Source organism: Manacus candei, unplaced genomic scaffold, assembly GCF_025592945.1.
Source record: "Manacus candei isolate 608988 ecotype Guabito, Panama unplaced genomic scaffold, ASM2559294v1 h1tg000067l, whole genome shotgun sequence".
Classification (NCBI taxonomy): Eukaryota; Metazoa; Chordata; class Aves; order Passeriformes; family Pipridae; genus Manacus; species Manacus candei.
The window spans coordinates 9,682,977-9,698,760 of NW_026138115.1; the positions used below are offsets into that span (position 1 = coordinate 9,682,977).

Here is a 15,784-nt window from a genome sequence, read left to right on the forward strand (position 1 = left end):
TTGTAGTGTAGGGATAGGTGCAATCGCGCAAGACTTTGTAACAGAAAGCTAGAACTTGTTTCACTTAGAAAAACTGCAAAATGCCTTTTCAAATGGGTTAGATGTTGTTTTTCCTTCCTTCTGCATTTCAGAGAATGTTACAGGAAAAAGCTGTGAGCAAGATATCTCTCTCTGTAGTATGCAGACAGATAACATGTTTGCAGACATGTCCAAGGCCTCCTTGGGAAGGCGGCAGAGAATCGGAGAGGATAAAGGGGGCCTTGAGGGGGCGGGAACTCGCCTTTTGCCCCTGAAGATCCGATGCATGCTGCATCATAAAAAAGTGGTCCTTGCACCTGAAATAAACCTTTTTTATAATCCTTCCACTGCCTTGACATTCTTGGGAAGAATACTTGCATATGTTTACCTTACAGTATGTTTATAAAGAATGCAGCCAGGATGTTGCAGAGGCTTGAAGCAATTTCAGACCAATACATGACTTCCTGCAAAGATCTTTCCTGTTGAGTTTATTTAGTGTGTTAAGGTTTGCAAATACGAACTGTAGCTGAGTTTTTCTCTGTCTGTATTCTTGTGTTCCAGAACTATCCAGAGTTGTGCTACGTGGTGGAGGGCAGATCACACTGGGTTGGCTCCTTCATTACCTCCCTTTTTTTATGATGGGACGAGTTCTCTACTTTCACCACTACTTTCCTGCCATGCTTTTTTCCAGCATGTTGACAGGTAAATACTAGAGTCTAGGAGAAGACAAGGTGGAAAAACAGGTGAAATTCCATTAAATTTTATGTTTTCAGATTAAAAAGTTTATTAATTTTAATAGGCTTTCTGCTTGCTTGTGCAAACTGCTTGAAAACGTTGACTAATTCAAAATGTTTTTCACAAAGCACCTTACTGGGCCAAATTGTCTTTTTTTTTTTTTTTTGTTACTACCCTGAAAAGGCAGTCATGTCTAGTGTTTAGGGCATTTAAATTTAGAGATGGGATTCCTATTCTCTGCTGTTTCACTCTTTATATATGCTTTTGTACAAGTTGCTTCTCTTTGTTTGCTTTCCTGACTTTTCTGTCATGTGTGTTTATAATTTGGTCTTGGTAGTTTTTCCTGTGATTTTGTACCAACTTAGGATCTTAGGCTCAGATCTCATTTGCATTTATTCAAATGGAAAGGTAGGGGAAAAAAGAACCTTCTGCTGATACAAAACAATCTCTATAGTTTTGAAGGTTGCGACAGTAAATGAATTTAAAATTTGAATGGTCTTCTGGTGTTAACAGAGCTTCATCAGCCCAGTCAGTGAACATAGCAGCTCTGTTCTTCCCCTGATTCCTACCTCTTCCTTCTCCTAGGAATCACCTGGGACTCACTACTGAAGTTTTGTGCTGGGTTCTTGTCACCCAGCACTACAGCTAGAAAAGTATATGGAGGGGGGTTCCTGGCGCTGGTTCTGCTTATCCTGTACAGGTGAGTGCTGAAAGCTTAACTTTTCATGAATGTGTGATAGCTGCCATCTCAATGGAAACTTTAATGCCTGTTAATTTTCCTTAGCCTTGAGTCTCTGTCTCTCTTCTCTCCTGAATTTGTCAGACATCCTCAAGCCCAGTCCTAAACCCTCAATTTTTATTAGATTCAACATCTGTGTCCCAGTAATGCTTTATAGAACATTTTTCCATTGCAGGGAATCTTTCTTTTATCCTAGCACTCAGTGTGAACACTCTATTTTCCTCCAATCCCAAAATCCAGTGGTTTCTGGTTCTAGTCCCAATGATGGTGCCATATTCCTCAAATATAGGCAGATTTTTTATTGCTGTAGGTTTTATCAGCTGGCTTTTCTCCAAAACTGTTGGTTTCTAAGAGAAAATACCATGTGTTATAAAACTGTTTGCTATGTATATATTGTGTTCAGCAGAAATCAGAAGGTCCCCAGTGGAGCTCAGTGCAACCCAAAGATTCTATAGGACATCTCTATGGACTAATCTGCTGCAAAGTTCTTGAAACAAAAAACTGTGCGGTCCTTGATGGGCTTTTGATTTCTTTCCACAGCTTCTACCTCTTCCATCCTCTGTCCTATGGGATGATAGGACCTATGGCCTCGGACCCTAGCAGCCCCATGGCAGGGCTCCGGTGGATGGACTCCTGGGAGTTCTAGAGCCAACAAGGGAGGCCTGGGAACAGCGGATGAGAAGCATGAGATCTGCTGCAATGTCAGGCTGATTCTGGTGCTTTGAAGACATGCCCTCTCTGGAGAACTCTGGGTATAGGTAGCCCTGTTGCTTTGGCATTTGTTTGCACTGCCTGCATTGGAATATGCAGAGGATGAGAAGGTCCCCTTAAATTAAAAGACTCATGTCCTGAGTCCTTAGGTTATATTCATGGACAGCTGGCTCCTTAGATGTCAATTCTTTTGAGCAATATATACCAGTCAAACAGCAGTGGCATTCCAGCACTCAGAGCAGTAGAAGCTGGAGGCTGTCTGTGATTGTACACCTATGTGTGTCTTCCTTCTTGTAATCTAAGCACCATTATAGTTGGAAAGCCAGACAGTGTCTGAGACCTTAGGACTTCTATCATGATTAACAATTATTCTTTTGGTGAGGTTTTTGAAAGCATCCTGTAAGTATATGGGGACCTCCATTCTACCCTGCCCTGGCTATCTGCAGTTCTTTTGTTCTGACCCTGAATTTTTAGAATTTGACTGAAAGGAGTCCGCTTGAAATCTCTTGAGCCACTGTGCCTTGCCTGTTTCCCAGGCCTTCTGCATACAGAGATGAAATTGTTTAGCCCTATATACTGCCTTGCTTTCTGGTCACCTTTAATCATTTGTAAGTTACCTAGCAGGCCTGTTTCCAGAGCCAGACTGTTCCAACTCAGCACTTTGTAGCTTCTTTGCAGTTCTGTCTGAAACTGCCAAGGAAATGACAGTGGAAATGACAGGTGATTTGTTTTCAGCCCCAGTATGCTGTGGAGACCAGCATGAGGATGTACTAGAGACTAATATGATAGCTTGGAAATTTTACAGACAGCTGTCATTCACCTTTTGATCCCAGCTATTTCAGTGCCAGTACCTGTGCTTTTAGGGGAAGGCTTCATCTTAAGGAATGAAAAACTGGCTGCTGGCTGCTGGTGCCAAGGTATCTGCTTTCTGTATTCCCATATGGAAAAAGTTCCCTCTCATAGATTGCTGGGCATCAAATTACTGTATTGAAGGAAATGTGAGGCCAAGCAAAAATTCTTTGTCTCTTAAGTGTCAAAAGCCATTGAATGTTGAATCCACCCCTTCCAAGAAATCAGAATTCAGTTTATCAGGTGCTTTTGTCCTGTGTTAGGTCTATTTTTGTAGATGTTCCTTTTATTCCATCTCCTACTCTTCAACCAGTTTCAATTTCTTGTCATAGTTCAAGTTGCTACCTTGTAGCATCCAACATGAATGACACTTAGACCCCACCTGTGTTCCTATCAAGAAGTAATATTTGAGACTCTTTTGTGTATGTTTCAATGCACTCAAGCCTTTCATTTCAGAGTTCTTGTTCTGCTCCACAGCCTTTCATCAAAATTACAGGTGAGCGTATCTGCCTTTAAACTTGAATTGTGCATTTATTTCTCTTACCAAATCTTGAATTCTAATGTATTTCCTACCGCACAGAAGGGCTGCATTAGCATAGTTGTTCTGTGGGGGGTACTAGACTCCAGTCAGACTTGCTTTCATTCCCCTTCAATAGAGATCCATAGCATTGTTCAGTAAGGCAGCTGCTTGCTGTTGAAAGGCTCTGGCTTGGTATGTCACATCTCTGCAGAAGTTGACTCCTATAGATACTAAGTCAAATGGGATGGACATGTGCTTTTGATTCTAAAGGTTTTGAGTTAATTACCTGCTGGTCATATATGGTGGGAAGTCATTGCACTAATTAGCTACTGGGTTTGATGATTCTTTTCCACTTGTTATTGCAGGAAGTGCTCTTACCTGCATGAGCCAGGGGCTCACTGTGGTGATATATAGGCAAGAAGGATGAGAGAGAAGGCTGCAAACTTCTTCAGATCCTGCTTGATCTGACAGCAGCTGCGAGTTGTTAACTGTTGGCAATGTGAGTGGCTGACAGTGCAGTGCTGCCTTTGTAACAATGGGATTCAGCATCTTCTAGTCTTGGTGAGATAATTAATTTAATATTTTGCTATCCTGAATCTGAGCTTTCCCTAGGGTAGTCCCATTTTCATGAGGAAGATTTTCCAAAAGAGCTAATAAAAACTATGATTTAAAGTGCAGAGTTTTTTTGCAGCACACCACGCTTTCTCTTAGCATTAACAACAAAAAAACCCTAAGAAACATGAGCATTTTGGAATGACAGTTTCTAAAACTCTTTATTCATCAGATTAAACCTGTGCGAATGCAAAAATTGAGTCAGTAACCTTGATTTCTTCAGTTATTATGAAGGGGTCAGCTTTGTAGAAGTTGCCTGAAGATGATGAACCACTCTTTCTTGGCCAGGGTCCCTCCATCCTTTATCACTAATAATCTTTTGGATGTGGATTGGCAGCTGAGTGCTAAAGGTGGCAAATGTCACGCTCCCAACCCACCTTCCTATGCACAAGCCCAGCTTATGTTTCAATACACACAAGGGTTTATTTTTCTTTAGGACTGTCATTTCAGAAATTCTCTGAGAGCATTAGATTGACATTGAGACTAATCTGTTTCTTAGGTCTTGTATGCTGGTAAGGAGATGGAGGCATACAGTGAAAAAAAATCTTGCTATTCCACAAGAGGGAGCAATTTACAGCAGAACTTTTTTTTTCTTTTTTAATCTGGAGGTAAAAAGATTGAAAGATCTATATTGAAGTCTAGAGAGCAGGTGTTTCCTCTGTACCCTGTGGACTCCAAGGTTTGGGTATTCAAGTAAGGGTAGACTGGTGTAGGTCTGTCTTCTTTCAGGAGAAGAATACTGATTTTTTTTTTTATTTTATTTTTTTGTTTTAGAATTTGACCTTCAGTATTTGGTTCTTAAAACCTGTCAGGCCACAGCTGGAACATAATAGTAACTGATATTTTGTGAGGTCAATAAAATAAAATAATTGGGATTCCATTACTGCTTCTGTCTTAAAATGTCTGAGGAGTACAAACATGAGGCAATGGGTGTAGGGCACTCTTTGCTTTCTGGATGGAATTTGGGCTGCTTCAGTTCAGCTTTTCCAGCTGTGCTTGTGGAATGAGTTCAGGGTTTTTTTGAGGACTGCTTGTTAGTCTTCTTCCCCAGTCATGTGGAAAATGGCTCACAGTGCTTTCTGAGGCCAGAAGATTCAGTTCTCTGGAGCAGCTGCTCTCTTTGAACTTTGCCAGACAGGGCTCCTTTTATCACTGACAAAGTATTTCATCAAATTGTATCCATGGATTCAAATCACAAAAAGCTGCAGGCTGCCACATTCCCTGGTTCAAATTCTTTTTTGTGTGTAAAATATCTTCAGCTCTTTAGTCTTTGAAGGATAGGTAGAGGGCCCCTAGGCTCATCTAGCTTTATCCTAGACAATCCATCCATCTTAAAAGGTTTCTGTTAACAGTCACTTCAGGACAGATACACACGTATCTACTGCAGCAGCAGGGACCGGCTTGTTTCCAGGAACTGGACTACTCATTCTATGAGACAGGGATGTGACTGTGAGGAGGATTTGAGTGGACATTTCTGTGTCAAGGTTGCTCTTGGCCCAGGTGGAGGACTTTGTGTCATCACTGCTCACCACCATTGTTTGCAGCCCGGTGGTATGAGAGCCACCACCCCTTTCCTGTCTGTGGAGGGTTTTCTTTTTGCGTCTCGGTTGGAAAGGCTGATTGATGCACAAAGGGCATTGACAGGATATACCTTTTTATATTTTCCTCCTTTCTTCTGCTTCTTCAAGTATGCCCAAAGTACAGGACATGTCTTTGCTTTCCCCAGTTGTTAGGTTGTGCATCCGTTTCATACAGGTGCCTGAACAAGGGGTAGAACAGGACATCTTGTAATATCCTGAGTAAATGAATACTTGTAATCTGAGAACAAAACCAGAACCTTGTTATGGAAAGGTAAACAAATGCATTACTTGACAATTCCCTCCTGTTCCTCCTGAATCCCTCTGAGAATCATTTTCAAGGGGCCAACTCTTAACACAGAAAAACTGGCATTTACCTGAAATTCTCCATTGCCACACTTAGCAGCTTTCCTCCCATGCTGTGCCTGGGTGACTTACCCTCTCGACTGGCACTCTGTGCACAAGCCCTGTTTCATCCTCTCGGGATCCTGCTGACAGTGTGAAAATCTCCTTAGCCCTATGTCTCTGCCAGCTGGGGAATGTAGGTAAATTTTTTTTACCCCTTTACAGCAAGTGACCCCACACATGGGCAAGTGTGTCATGAAAGCAAAAGTGTGTGGACTGTTAGAACATAAGGCTCTTTCCTGCTGGGAAAGGAAGGCTGAGGATAAGAACACCACTTCCATAGCATACTTGCTGTTTTCAGCGGGGGACTGTGAACTGCAAGCAGTCAGGACTGAAAATTGTCTCTGTCTTCTTTAAAGTACTAAGACCTTGGTTGCGTGGTGGGTTGTGAGTTGCTTCACTTTTTAAACTTTTTTATGCTCTTTACTTGAATGTCAAGGGCTATGATTGTCACAAATAATATCTGAGGTGGTGATATATTAGCACGGATACCACTGCTGCTGCATTTGTAAGTTGTTCCTAAAACGTTGCCAAGTGAGGTTATTGTGTTTTACAGGAGTCACTGTTTGGAGCCATCCTTGGAGAACTTGCCCTTGGATGAGCAAGAGTTTGTAGCAGCAGTGAGAGGGGTTCCTTTGTAATTCTGTCCTGTATCCTGAACCTTTCTTACTAATGCTGTCTGTGTGTACGTGCGTCCATCTGTCCACGAACTGAATGTCTTCTAACCACAGTGCAATTACTGTATCATACAGTGTGGATGGGAGAATGTTCCCTTGAGCTATAAATGTGTTTTGTACAGGTGATAATGGAAAATGAGGTAGAATTTGGAATTTAATTTTGTAATAAATACCTCTTCTTGGAAGCATTCTCTTTGTGCCTAGATCTTGGGGTGGATTTTTTCTCCCTTTCCTCTCTTCCTCACGTACTTGAAGTAGCAACATGAACTTTAAACAGACCTATTGAAGAGTTTGATCTAGGATAGTGATGATCTACATCAACTTTTAGCACACAAGTGTTGTTGGACTACAATTCAAGGAGGTCAGATTTTACTGCAATCCAGGCAATTGCTGATAAGCACAGCAGGAAGTGAAACTGGTTTATTTGGATGAGAATAAAGTATGTGTGTTGAAGCAGGTTTACTTCTCCCTATTAAAGACGTGTTAAATTGTAAATATGTATAATGTGTCAGGTTTAATGGGTATTTTCATCAAGCTTCTGGTAGATTACCTGTGAACACTTTGACAGATTAAGCACTTTATTCGGGAATCCAACATTCTTCTACAAGTCATTCTTGTTTTCAGTCCATAGCATCTGTAACACCAGACTGGTGCACTGTTCTGTACAAATGAGGCCCTTGCTGTGAAGTAAATGCAAGAGTCTGTAATAAAACTGAAATGCTGAAAATCAGAATCTATCTCTACACCAGGCTGTAGTGAGAGGCCAGCATATGCTTTTGAGTACAATGTAATAGGGGATTGCTTGGGGTGGAACTAGGTGGGGAAAACCGAAGTACAGCTGACTTATCTGGGGCTACACATTGGTGCCCAGATCAGTGCTGGAGAAGAGCCAACCAGTCTGTTTAGACATGTTCCAAGGGCTGCTAAAGTAAAACCAGGACAGCTGGGAACTGTACTATGTCCTGTACAGAGTGATACAATAGGCTATTAAATGGCTTCTGAAAAGCCTATTGACATCTTGTACTGCTTCACACAGTGCAAGTTGGTCTTTGGATATTGTCTGATCAGGGCTGTTGTTCTGGAAGGAAGGAGTGCTGATACAGAAGCTGTGCTAGAATGTAGGGAGACAACTGAAAGGAAAAAGAATGAAGTATTGTTCAGAAAATGCTGATAATATCTGGAGTAAAACTTTACTTCTCACTGCCCTCTAAAGGAAGAATGGCTTCTTTCTGTAGGTAAGTGATCTCACGTGGGCGTACACTGGTGAGCGATTCCAATTTATATTTGATTCAAACCTGCCAGATTTCTAGGCTGCTAGATTCCAGCCATCACCCTCTTACATGTTCCTCAACGAGAATGAGGCTTTACAACCTGGTGTTTTAGTATAGATTTTGTGCTCTGTCTTCGAGCTGCTTTCTTAATCTTCTGTTTTCTAACAAAATAGAAACTTTCAATGCAGGTTACTTCCTCTGGCCCTTGATTTCCCATGCCCCTTCTCATTTTCTTCGGTTTACCCATATGATGTCCCAAACTGCACACTGTCTTCCAGCATCAGTCTCTCCAGTTCAATATGCTGAAATAAATCTTCACTACACCTACCACTGCTGCCTGGTTTACATCCAAGAATGTGGTTGTACACTTTGGAGTTGTTTTCTAATGCACCATCACTAACTCTGTAACTCTGGCCCATGTAATGCATGCTCTGGAAATAGAAAGTTTGTGCTTTATCAGAATGGGTGTAGTCTAAGTGTCGCAATTGCTGTAAATTGCTTTGTCCATTTTTACCCTTCTTGCAGTCATTGCTTTATCTCTAGATTTCATCCAAAGCCAGTCATCCTGCTGTCATGCAGCTGACAAAAGGTAGTCTTCAGGCTTCATTCACCTGATCTGTTTTTTTTTTACCATGTATTTTAGTCTTAGGTAGTTATGAAGTACCTGGGCTTCTCCACTGACCAGAAAGGGAGTTTAGATTACTTGTCCATATGAAAGAACTGTGTTGGATCAGCTGAGTCCCACCCTGGCAGTGTGCTGATCCCTTGCAATGCTTTAGGGACAATAACTATTTGGTTTTGAGGTGGAGAATGAAACTAGCTGAGAAGTGGGTAGACTTGGTTAAGATGAGAATGTGAACATGTATAAGATGGTACATCTTGTATTAGAAACAGTGTGGCCAGCAGGACCAGGGCAGTGATTGTCCCCCTGTACTCAGCACTGCTGAGGTTGTACCTTGAATCCCGTGTTCAGTTTTGGGGTCCCTCACTACAAGAAAGACACTGAGGTGCTGGACCGTGTTCAGAGAAGGGCAACAGAGCTGGCGAAGGGTCTGGAGCACAGTCTTAGGAGGAGTAGCTCAGGGAGCTGGGGTTGTTTAGCCTGGAGAAGGGGAGGCTCAAGGGAGACGTTATCACTCTCTACAACTACCTGAAAGGAGGTTGTAGACAGGTGGGAGTTGGTCTCTTCTCTTAAGTAACAAGTGACAGGACAAGAGGAAATGGCCTGGTACCAGGCCATTTCTTCACTGAGAGAGTGGTCAGGCATTGGAACAGGTTGGCCAGAGAAGTGGTGGAATTACCAGCCCTTGAAGTGTTCAAAAAACATGTAGATGTGGCACCTGGGGAATGGTTTAGTGGCGAACCTGGCAGTGGACAGTTAATGGTTAACAGTTGGACTCAACGATCTTGGAGGTCTTTTCCAACCTTAACAATTCTATGATTCTACAATCTTTATTTAAGATTTATGAACTGTGTGAAAAGAGGCAAATAAGTGCAGCCTAAGTGCAGCTTCAGTGCAGCTGAAGAAAGTGAGTTTAAACAATTCAATAACTTCCAGGCAAAACCCCATTGGAAACAAGTCTGAGAAGCAATATTTAAATAAAAGTCAACAAGAGCACCAGCACCAACTATCCCAGTGTAAGGCAAGGCCAGGAATAGCCAAAGAAGCCAAGCATGAGAAGCTGAGTAAGAAGTTATTAATTAACTTCAAATACGAGAGAGAAGCGTCCAGAAAGTGAGAATGCAGATTACTGAGGGCTGCTATGAGAGAGTCATGTGGAGGGGGAAAGCAAAAAGGCTGCTTCTCAAAATGAAGGCATAAAGAGCAATATCGAAGTTAATGAAAAACTGTCAGGACATAGGTAGTAAGAGATGCATCAAGAGTTAGATTGCTACTTGGCAGAGATGAAAAGGCATGAACCGATGGGTCATTCTGAAAAGTTGTGACCCACACAGCTTCAAACACTTTTATAATAAACACCCTACTGGGTTATTTGTCTTGTATGCCAGTTTTTATCAGGCTAGTTAGTTTTTTCCTTAATCATTCTCTTTGGTCTTTCTGAGTATTACCACATTTTATACTCCAAGTCTTCTGAAATACCTTTGTTTTGAGCATTACTAAAAAAGATAAAATTAACAATTTAGTTACTAATGGATTGGGAAGTGCCTTGTGATATGACATGGTACATCATTCTCCTCAAGACAGAAACTCAGTATTTATTCAACACTTAGGCTTCTTTGACTCTGGAGTTTGCAGGTGCAAAATTCCTCACTGAACTGGAAAATCATTTTTGACAAAGCCCCAAAACTAGAATGGCTTAGATAGGTGAGGAGGAGAAAACCTCAAGCAGGAAAGGATCCTACACATGGAAGGAATAACACATGGGGTTTGCTATGAGACCAGATGGCTGAGTGCAAAGCTGAAAGGTGGGAATGCTGGCACAGCCCTGCCATGAAGGAATGGGTGCAATGAAATATAAAATCTTTGTTTTAAAAGATCATGTAAAAAATGCTATTCCTGTAGACAAACACTGTAGGTCAAATGTTTGTAGGAGATGACCTAATCAATAGTGTCAGTTTAAAGTGCACAAAGGAGGGAGAGAACAGACGGAGTGGAGATCAGAGAGAAGATGATCAATGACAAATCAGAGATCAGCACCCGCAGCGCTTCTGAAACAAGTCAAACTCAGCAGGGAAACTACAGAGGAGGGTCCACAGGGAGTAAAACATCCTTTCACCAAGCTTTTGCCATGATGTTTCAGCAGCTGAAGGATGATCCAGTCCAGAAGCATAAGGACAATCAGAGGAAGACCCAAGACCATGTGCACCATTCCTAGGTAGGACAGAAGCCAGGTAACTGTGCTAACACAATGTTGTCAGGCATATTAGCTAGAGCACCATGCTAAGCAAATGAGGCTGGAGAGCTTTGGGACCACAGGTGCTTGCATCCCACCAGCTTGGAGTGCGCGCACATCTGTAGTTGTGTCTTATGACCAAATTCATCTTGTGTGTCAAGACTGACATGGTTGATACACTATGTGAACTCACTTTGGTAGAGTGACTTACAAAAGGCAGAGGTTGCTTCTTGGAAGATCAGCCTGGTGGTGATGGATTATCACTGTGCTAGAGAGCACAAGGTGAGTAACAACTGGGATAAGGTCTGAGCATCTTTTAAGTGCCAGGCCTGGTCCAACAACTTGGTGTGGTTCCCTTTGGCTTCTCTCACCACTTCATGCCCTGTCATCCTTGTAATGTTTTCACCTACCTGTACAAATGTTCCCTAGCTGGCCACAGGAGATTCAAGATAAACCTGGCAATGTCTAGTAGCAAATTGAAGTCAAAAGGAGTTTTCATTTTATTCTGCTACTGAATCCTCTCCCACACATTGCTCCTTCTCCCTCTGCCTATCCCTCTTCTCTTAGCCCAGATCCCCAAGGTTGGTAGTGCTGCCCTGTTCTCTCCACAGTCGTGGTGGCAGTCAGCAAGCTCTGCAGCTTGCCTTAATCATTTTATGGACAAGATTATTCCCTCCTGCATTGCTTTTGATTCTTGTTATGCAACTGTATTTCATGACTTGCTTTGCTACTGAGCTGTGCCACACCATGGCCTGAGGGGATAGCTTGAGAAGACTGCTGGGAGCATTGCATGAGTTCTGATCCCACCTGAGGATGGGGATGGGAGTCTGGGAAAAACAGGAACTGTCATGGTCTGAGGTTTTCAGACTGGGGACAAGGGGAAAGAAGGGGATTAGGCAAGCCCAGGAGTCTGTATAAGAAGTGAGCAGGGAGCCTGAGGCAGCTAGATCAGAGTATCATTATTCATGAAGACTCACAGATGTAGAATTGGAAATGAGCACAAATTCAAAGGGGGATATGGGTTTGTTAGTGCAGCAGCTGGGATGAAAATTGATGGTGCCACAGCAGCACATGCAAAGCAATTGTTCCTGGGCCAGGCAGATAGGGCCTCTCTGGGCAGGAAGGATTGTTCTCCAGGTGCTGTGAACCCTGACTTCAGTGCTGGGGACTGGCATTTGTGAGCTTATTCTTAGTTCAGTCACACAGTTTTATGAGATCAGGCAAGTTTCTTTCCATGTGGGTAAACTGAGAGAACAAGTGAAGCTGACACTTGGCAAGGGCAGTTAAGAGTGTTGGTGCTGTAACTTGAAGGGGCTATAGATTACAATAACGAGACTCTGCAAACTAAAAACATAAATTTGTGTTCTCCTAAAGCACAAAAGAGTGTTACCATCCTCATTGCATGTCAGTGAGTTTCTCCAGAAACTTCCCTCCCCTTTCTCCAAGTAGTCTACAGATGATTTTAGAGCAGTCTGTGCTGCTGACTCAGTTGTTTTTCACTCATGAGAGTTCTAGGGATGGTCTTGTAGAAATCCAAGAACAGCTCAGAAAAGAGCTGAGCTGCCAGGTTAGGTGCATGAAGCCAAGGGAGCTGGCAAGCATTGCAGGAAACCCTCCGACCATGGAAACATTTGCAGTGGTCAACCTCTTGCTGAGATTCTCATGCTTGAAGGCTCACAAAACATTTGGAACAAGAAGGGAGGTTTCCTTGTTTGTTTTTCCTTGTACTTCAAATCCTCTCTGGACTCCACTTGTGCTCTCAGAACTTCAGTGCTCTGACAGCAGGAGAAACTCCACTGACAGCCACATAGCTGCAAGGGAGAAGCTGCTTTGCACACAGGGAAGAGCACCGTGTCTCCCAAACCCTTGCTCTTTCAAGTCACGTGAATGGTGGTTCATATGTTTCTTACCCCTGTCTCCCACATCAAGTCCCTCCTTGCAGCTCCTTTCTCCTGTGCTGGAAGACCTGTGCTGTACAGGTTAAAAAATCCTGGTTTTATTAAGGGAGGGAACATGTACCAGTGCCAAAAGGCAGCAAAGGGATGGATTCACTGTTCAGAGAGTCAGGGAAGGTGGGGAAACTGCTCCTGAATGTATCCAGCCCAGAAGGAGCTGTTGCTGGGGAAGGCAGGGAAGAAATTAAGAGTTCTTAGACTCTGCTGAGTGTCATACCAGCATGAAGTTTGGGTGCCAACAGGCGGGTATGGGCAGCACATTGCCCCTTTCATCAGCTGGGGTACCTGTATTTCTCATGAAAGGAAGGCATGTCATGCTGAGCACTCTCATTGCTGCCGTTATGTCTGGGGTGTTCTGACACTTGAGCCTTGTCTGCGCGTGTTCAGCGTGCAGCCACCGTCTGCCGCACAGAGGGAAGGTGCAGGGGGGAAGGCTTGGGACAAGATTCACCATTTTCTCTTGCTGTCATGGCTTCACTGCTATTGTCTGAGACACCCTTGCCGTCAGGAGCAATGGCTGAACCTGTACTTTGTTGTTGCCCTGGGGCAGGGTAGCTGATATGGTGCCTATGTGGATGCGAGGAAAGGTGTCCTACATCCCAACTAATCTTCAGGAGCTGATTACTCTTAACTTCAACAACTTGTTTTTGTGGTATTTCTCTTCCTCCACTATCAGCCAGGTCTGAATGTACTCAAAATGTTGCTAGGCAAATACTCAGCCTTGTTTGCTGCTCTGACTTCACATATGTGCGTCAACTCTACTCCTCAGTATCCTGTGGCCTGGGATGACTCTCCAGGATGGAGATAAAAGGATGGGGCACTGGAAAGGATGACTCCTTTCCAGTGCCCCAGCAGCACACCGCTGCCTATCTGTTGTTCTACCCTGTCTTGTTAGCAGGGCCAGGCTGTACTGTCCAGCCAGGCTCTGGTGAAGCTCCACAGCTGTGTGTTTGACAACTGGCTGAAATGTCAGAGTACCTTGTGCAGATGACACAAGATGACACTTCATGCTCTTTGCTGGTGTGCTCGATCAGCTGCAAGATAAAGGTTAATGTTTGCATCGGCACTACTGGGCCAGCATTTGCCCTGCTCGGATTAACCCAGTATTTCCTGCTGCTTTCCTAGCTGCCCTTTCAGGCTCCTTGCAGTTTCAGCAGTTACCATCACAGTGATTTATCATCACTGCCCAGTGGGAACGTTCCCCTTGCAACCACACAGCTAAGACACTGTTTTTAGTGGGAACTTGTCCTGGACCAGAAGATGGTGGCCAGCAGCAGGAAGCACTGCAGGCTGGCAGGTTGTGTGTTTTGACTCCCCAGCTGAGATGGCCCTTCATCTTGTGCCTTTTCTTTATTATTGAATGCTTTCAATTTATCCCCTGTTCTCGAAGAATATAGATGTGTAGAGATGGTATGCTCTTTGGGGTTTTCTTAGTGTGAAAGGTAAAATGCTGTATTTCTAAGAGGAGTCATTATTTAACAGAAGCCATTTGCATTTTCCCAGGTCTTGGAACCTTTGACATTAATTCAGTCTTTTCTACCAGTGGCATTTAACACACAGTATACTTGTGACATCATTTGTTTTGTGGCTCAGTGATCTGACAGTTCAATGTTTTTGTGATTTTGTTGGACTCTTCCTTCAAGAGCCCAGCTTTAGAACAGGGTTCTTCAGCCTCCTCTAACCCTTGTGGAGCTTTTCCTATGCAGCATCTTGTCTGGTCTGCACTGAGAATGCGAGGTCTCAAAATCCTGAGGAAACAGGTAATTTATTCTGGCACTTGCAGAGCCATCTCGGGTGGCTTACTGCTGTCACTGCAGTCAGTGCTGTCACTCCAGCTCTATAGGAGAAAGGCCCCTGGGAGACAAGCTGGGGTTGATAATGTAGCATTGTGCCTTTGAACTTGTTTCCTCCCAGGGATTATTTTCAGTACTCCTTTATGCCTACACTGAGTCAATATGTTCTTGGGTTGTGTTGGAGGCTGTTGTCTTCTCTCCTGATTACAAGAAATAAGTCTGATGTACAGAACCAGAACTTGTAACAAGATCAGCACAATTGTTATTTTTGTGCAGACTGCAATGGTTTCAGTAATATTTGTGCTTCTGTATTGTTGCATCCTTATGAAAACCTTAACTTTCCTGACTTCTGTTGTGCTGCTTGAGACCTCATTTGCCCCTTCTTGCTTTGTTTCCTCTGTGCTGCCTACATCCTGGGGCCAAATTAAGCAGTGTCTGAACAAGAAAGAGAATCTGTGCATTGTGAACACAATTGACAAAGATGATGTCTTCCGATCTGTTACTAACAGCTTTGTCTGGTTTAGTTGTCTTAATTAGCCTCAAATTAAATACGTACTTTGCAGTGTCTAGACTGCGTCTGCCTATGGAAATAGCAGGTGTCTGCGTGGCATCCAGAGTCTCAGTGGATGTGGCCAAGAGCTAGAGGATGGCGGAGCATCGCCGAGGCCCTCCCAAGCAAAGTTACGCTCGGAAGGAGCTGTGCTGAATGGTGAGGGAAAGTGTCTGGGTCCCGGTGGTTCCCTCGCTGGCACGGCTCTGCGGTGCTGCTTCGCTCGTAAAATCAGGTCGACGGGAAATGTCAAACGTGAATGAGCCGAACTTTCTGCTCTGCCCTGCGGACCCGGGATAAGGAGGTTTGGGGATTTTGAATTTCGTTTTTCTTCCTTCCCCCGAACGGGAAATACTCGGTGAGCTCTTCCTTCCCCGGCCGGGACAGCCGCGGGGCAGAGCGGGGCAGAGCGGGGCAGGGGCGGCGGGGGGGAGCGGATGCCGCCGGGGCGGGGGGCGCGGGGGGCGCGGGGGTGCGGGGGCAGGGCCCCCCCGGCGGAGCGAGGGGCGGGCGGCTG

General features: G+C 43.9%; 1 protein-coding gene across 3 annotated transcripts in view; it reads left to right on the plus strand.

Annotated features, from left to right (window-relative positions):
- Positions 1–7,028, plus strand: part of POMT2 (protein O-mannosyltransferase 2) — a 32,660-nt gene extending 25,632 nt beyond the window's left edge. For 2 of the 3 annotated variants that reach the window (XM_051806351.1, XM_051806352.1), the window contains exons 19-21: positions 580–720; positions 1,339–1,453; positions 2,033–7,028. In XM_051806351.1, the coding sequence (XP_051662311.1) occupies positions 580–720; positions 1,339–1,453; positions 2,033–2,138 (362 nt within the window). In that variant the 3' untranslated portion in view covers positions 2,139–7,028. Of the gene's footprint in view, positions 1–579; positions 721–1,338; positions 1,454–2,032 lie in introns of those variants that run through there. The other variant, XR_007907554.1, reaches the window with a different exon arrangement.
- Positions 7,029–15,784: the final 8,756 nt, after the last annotated feature.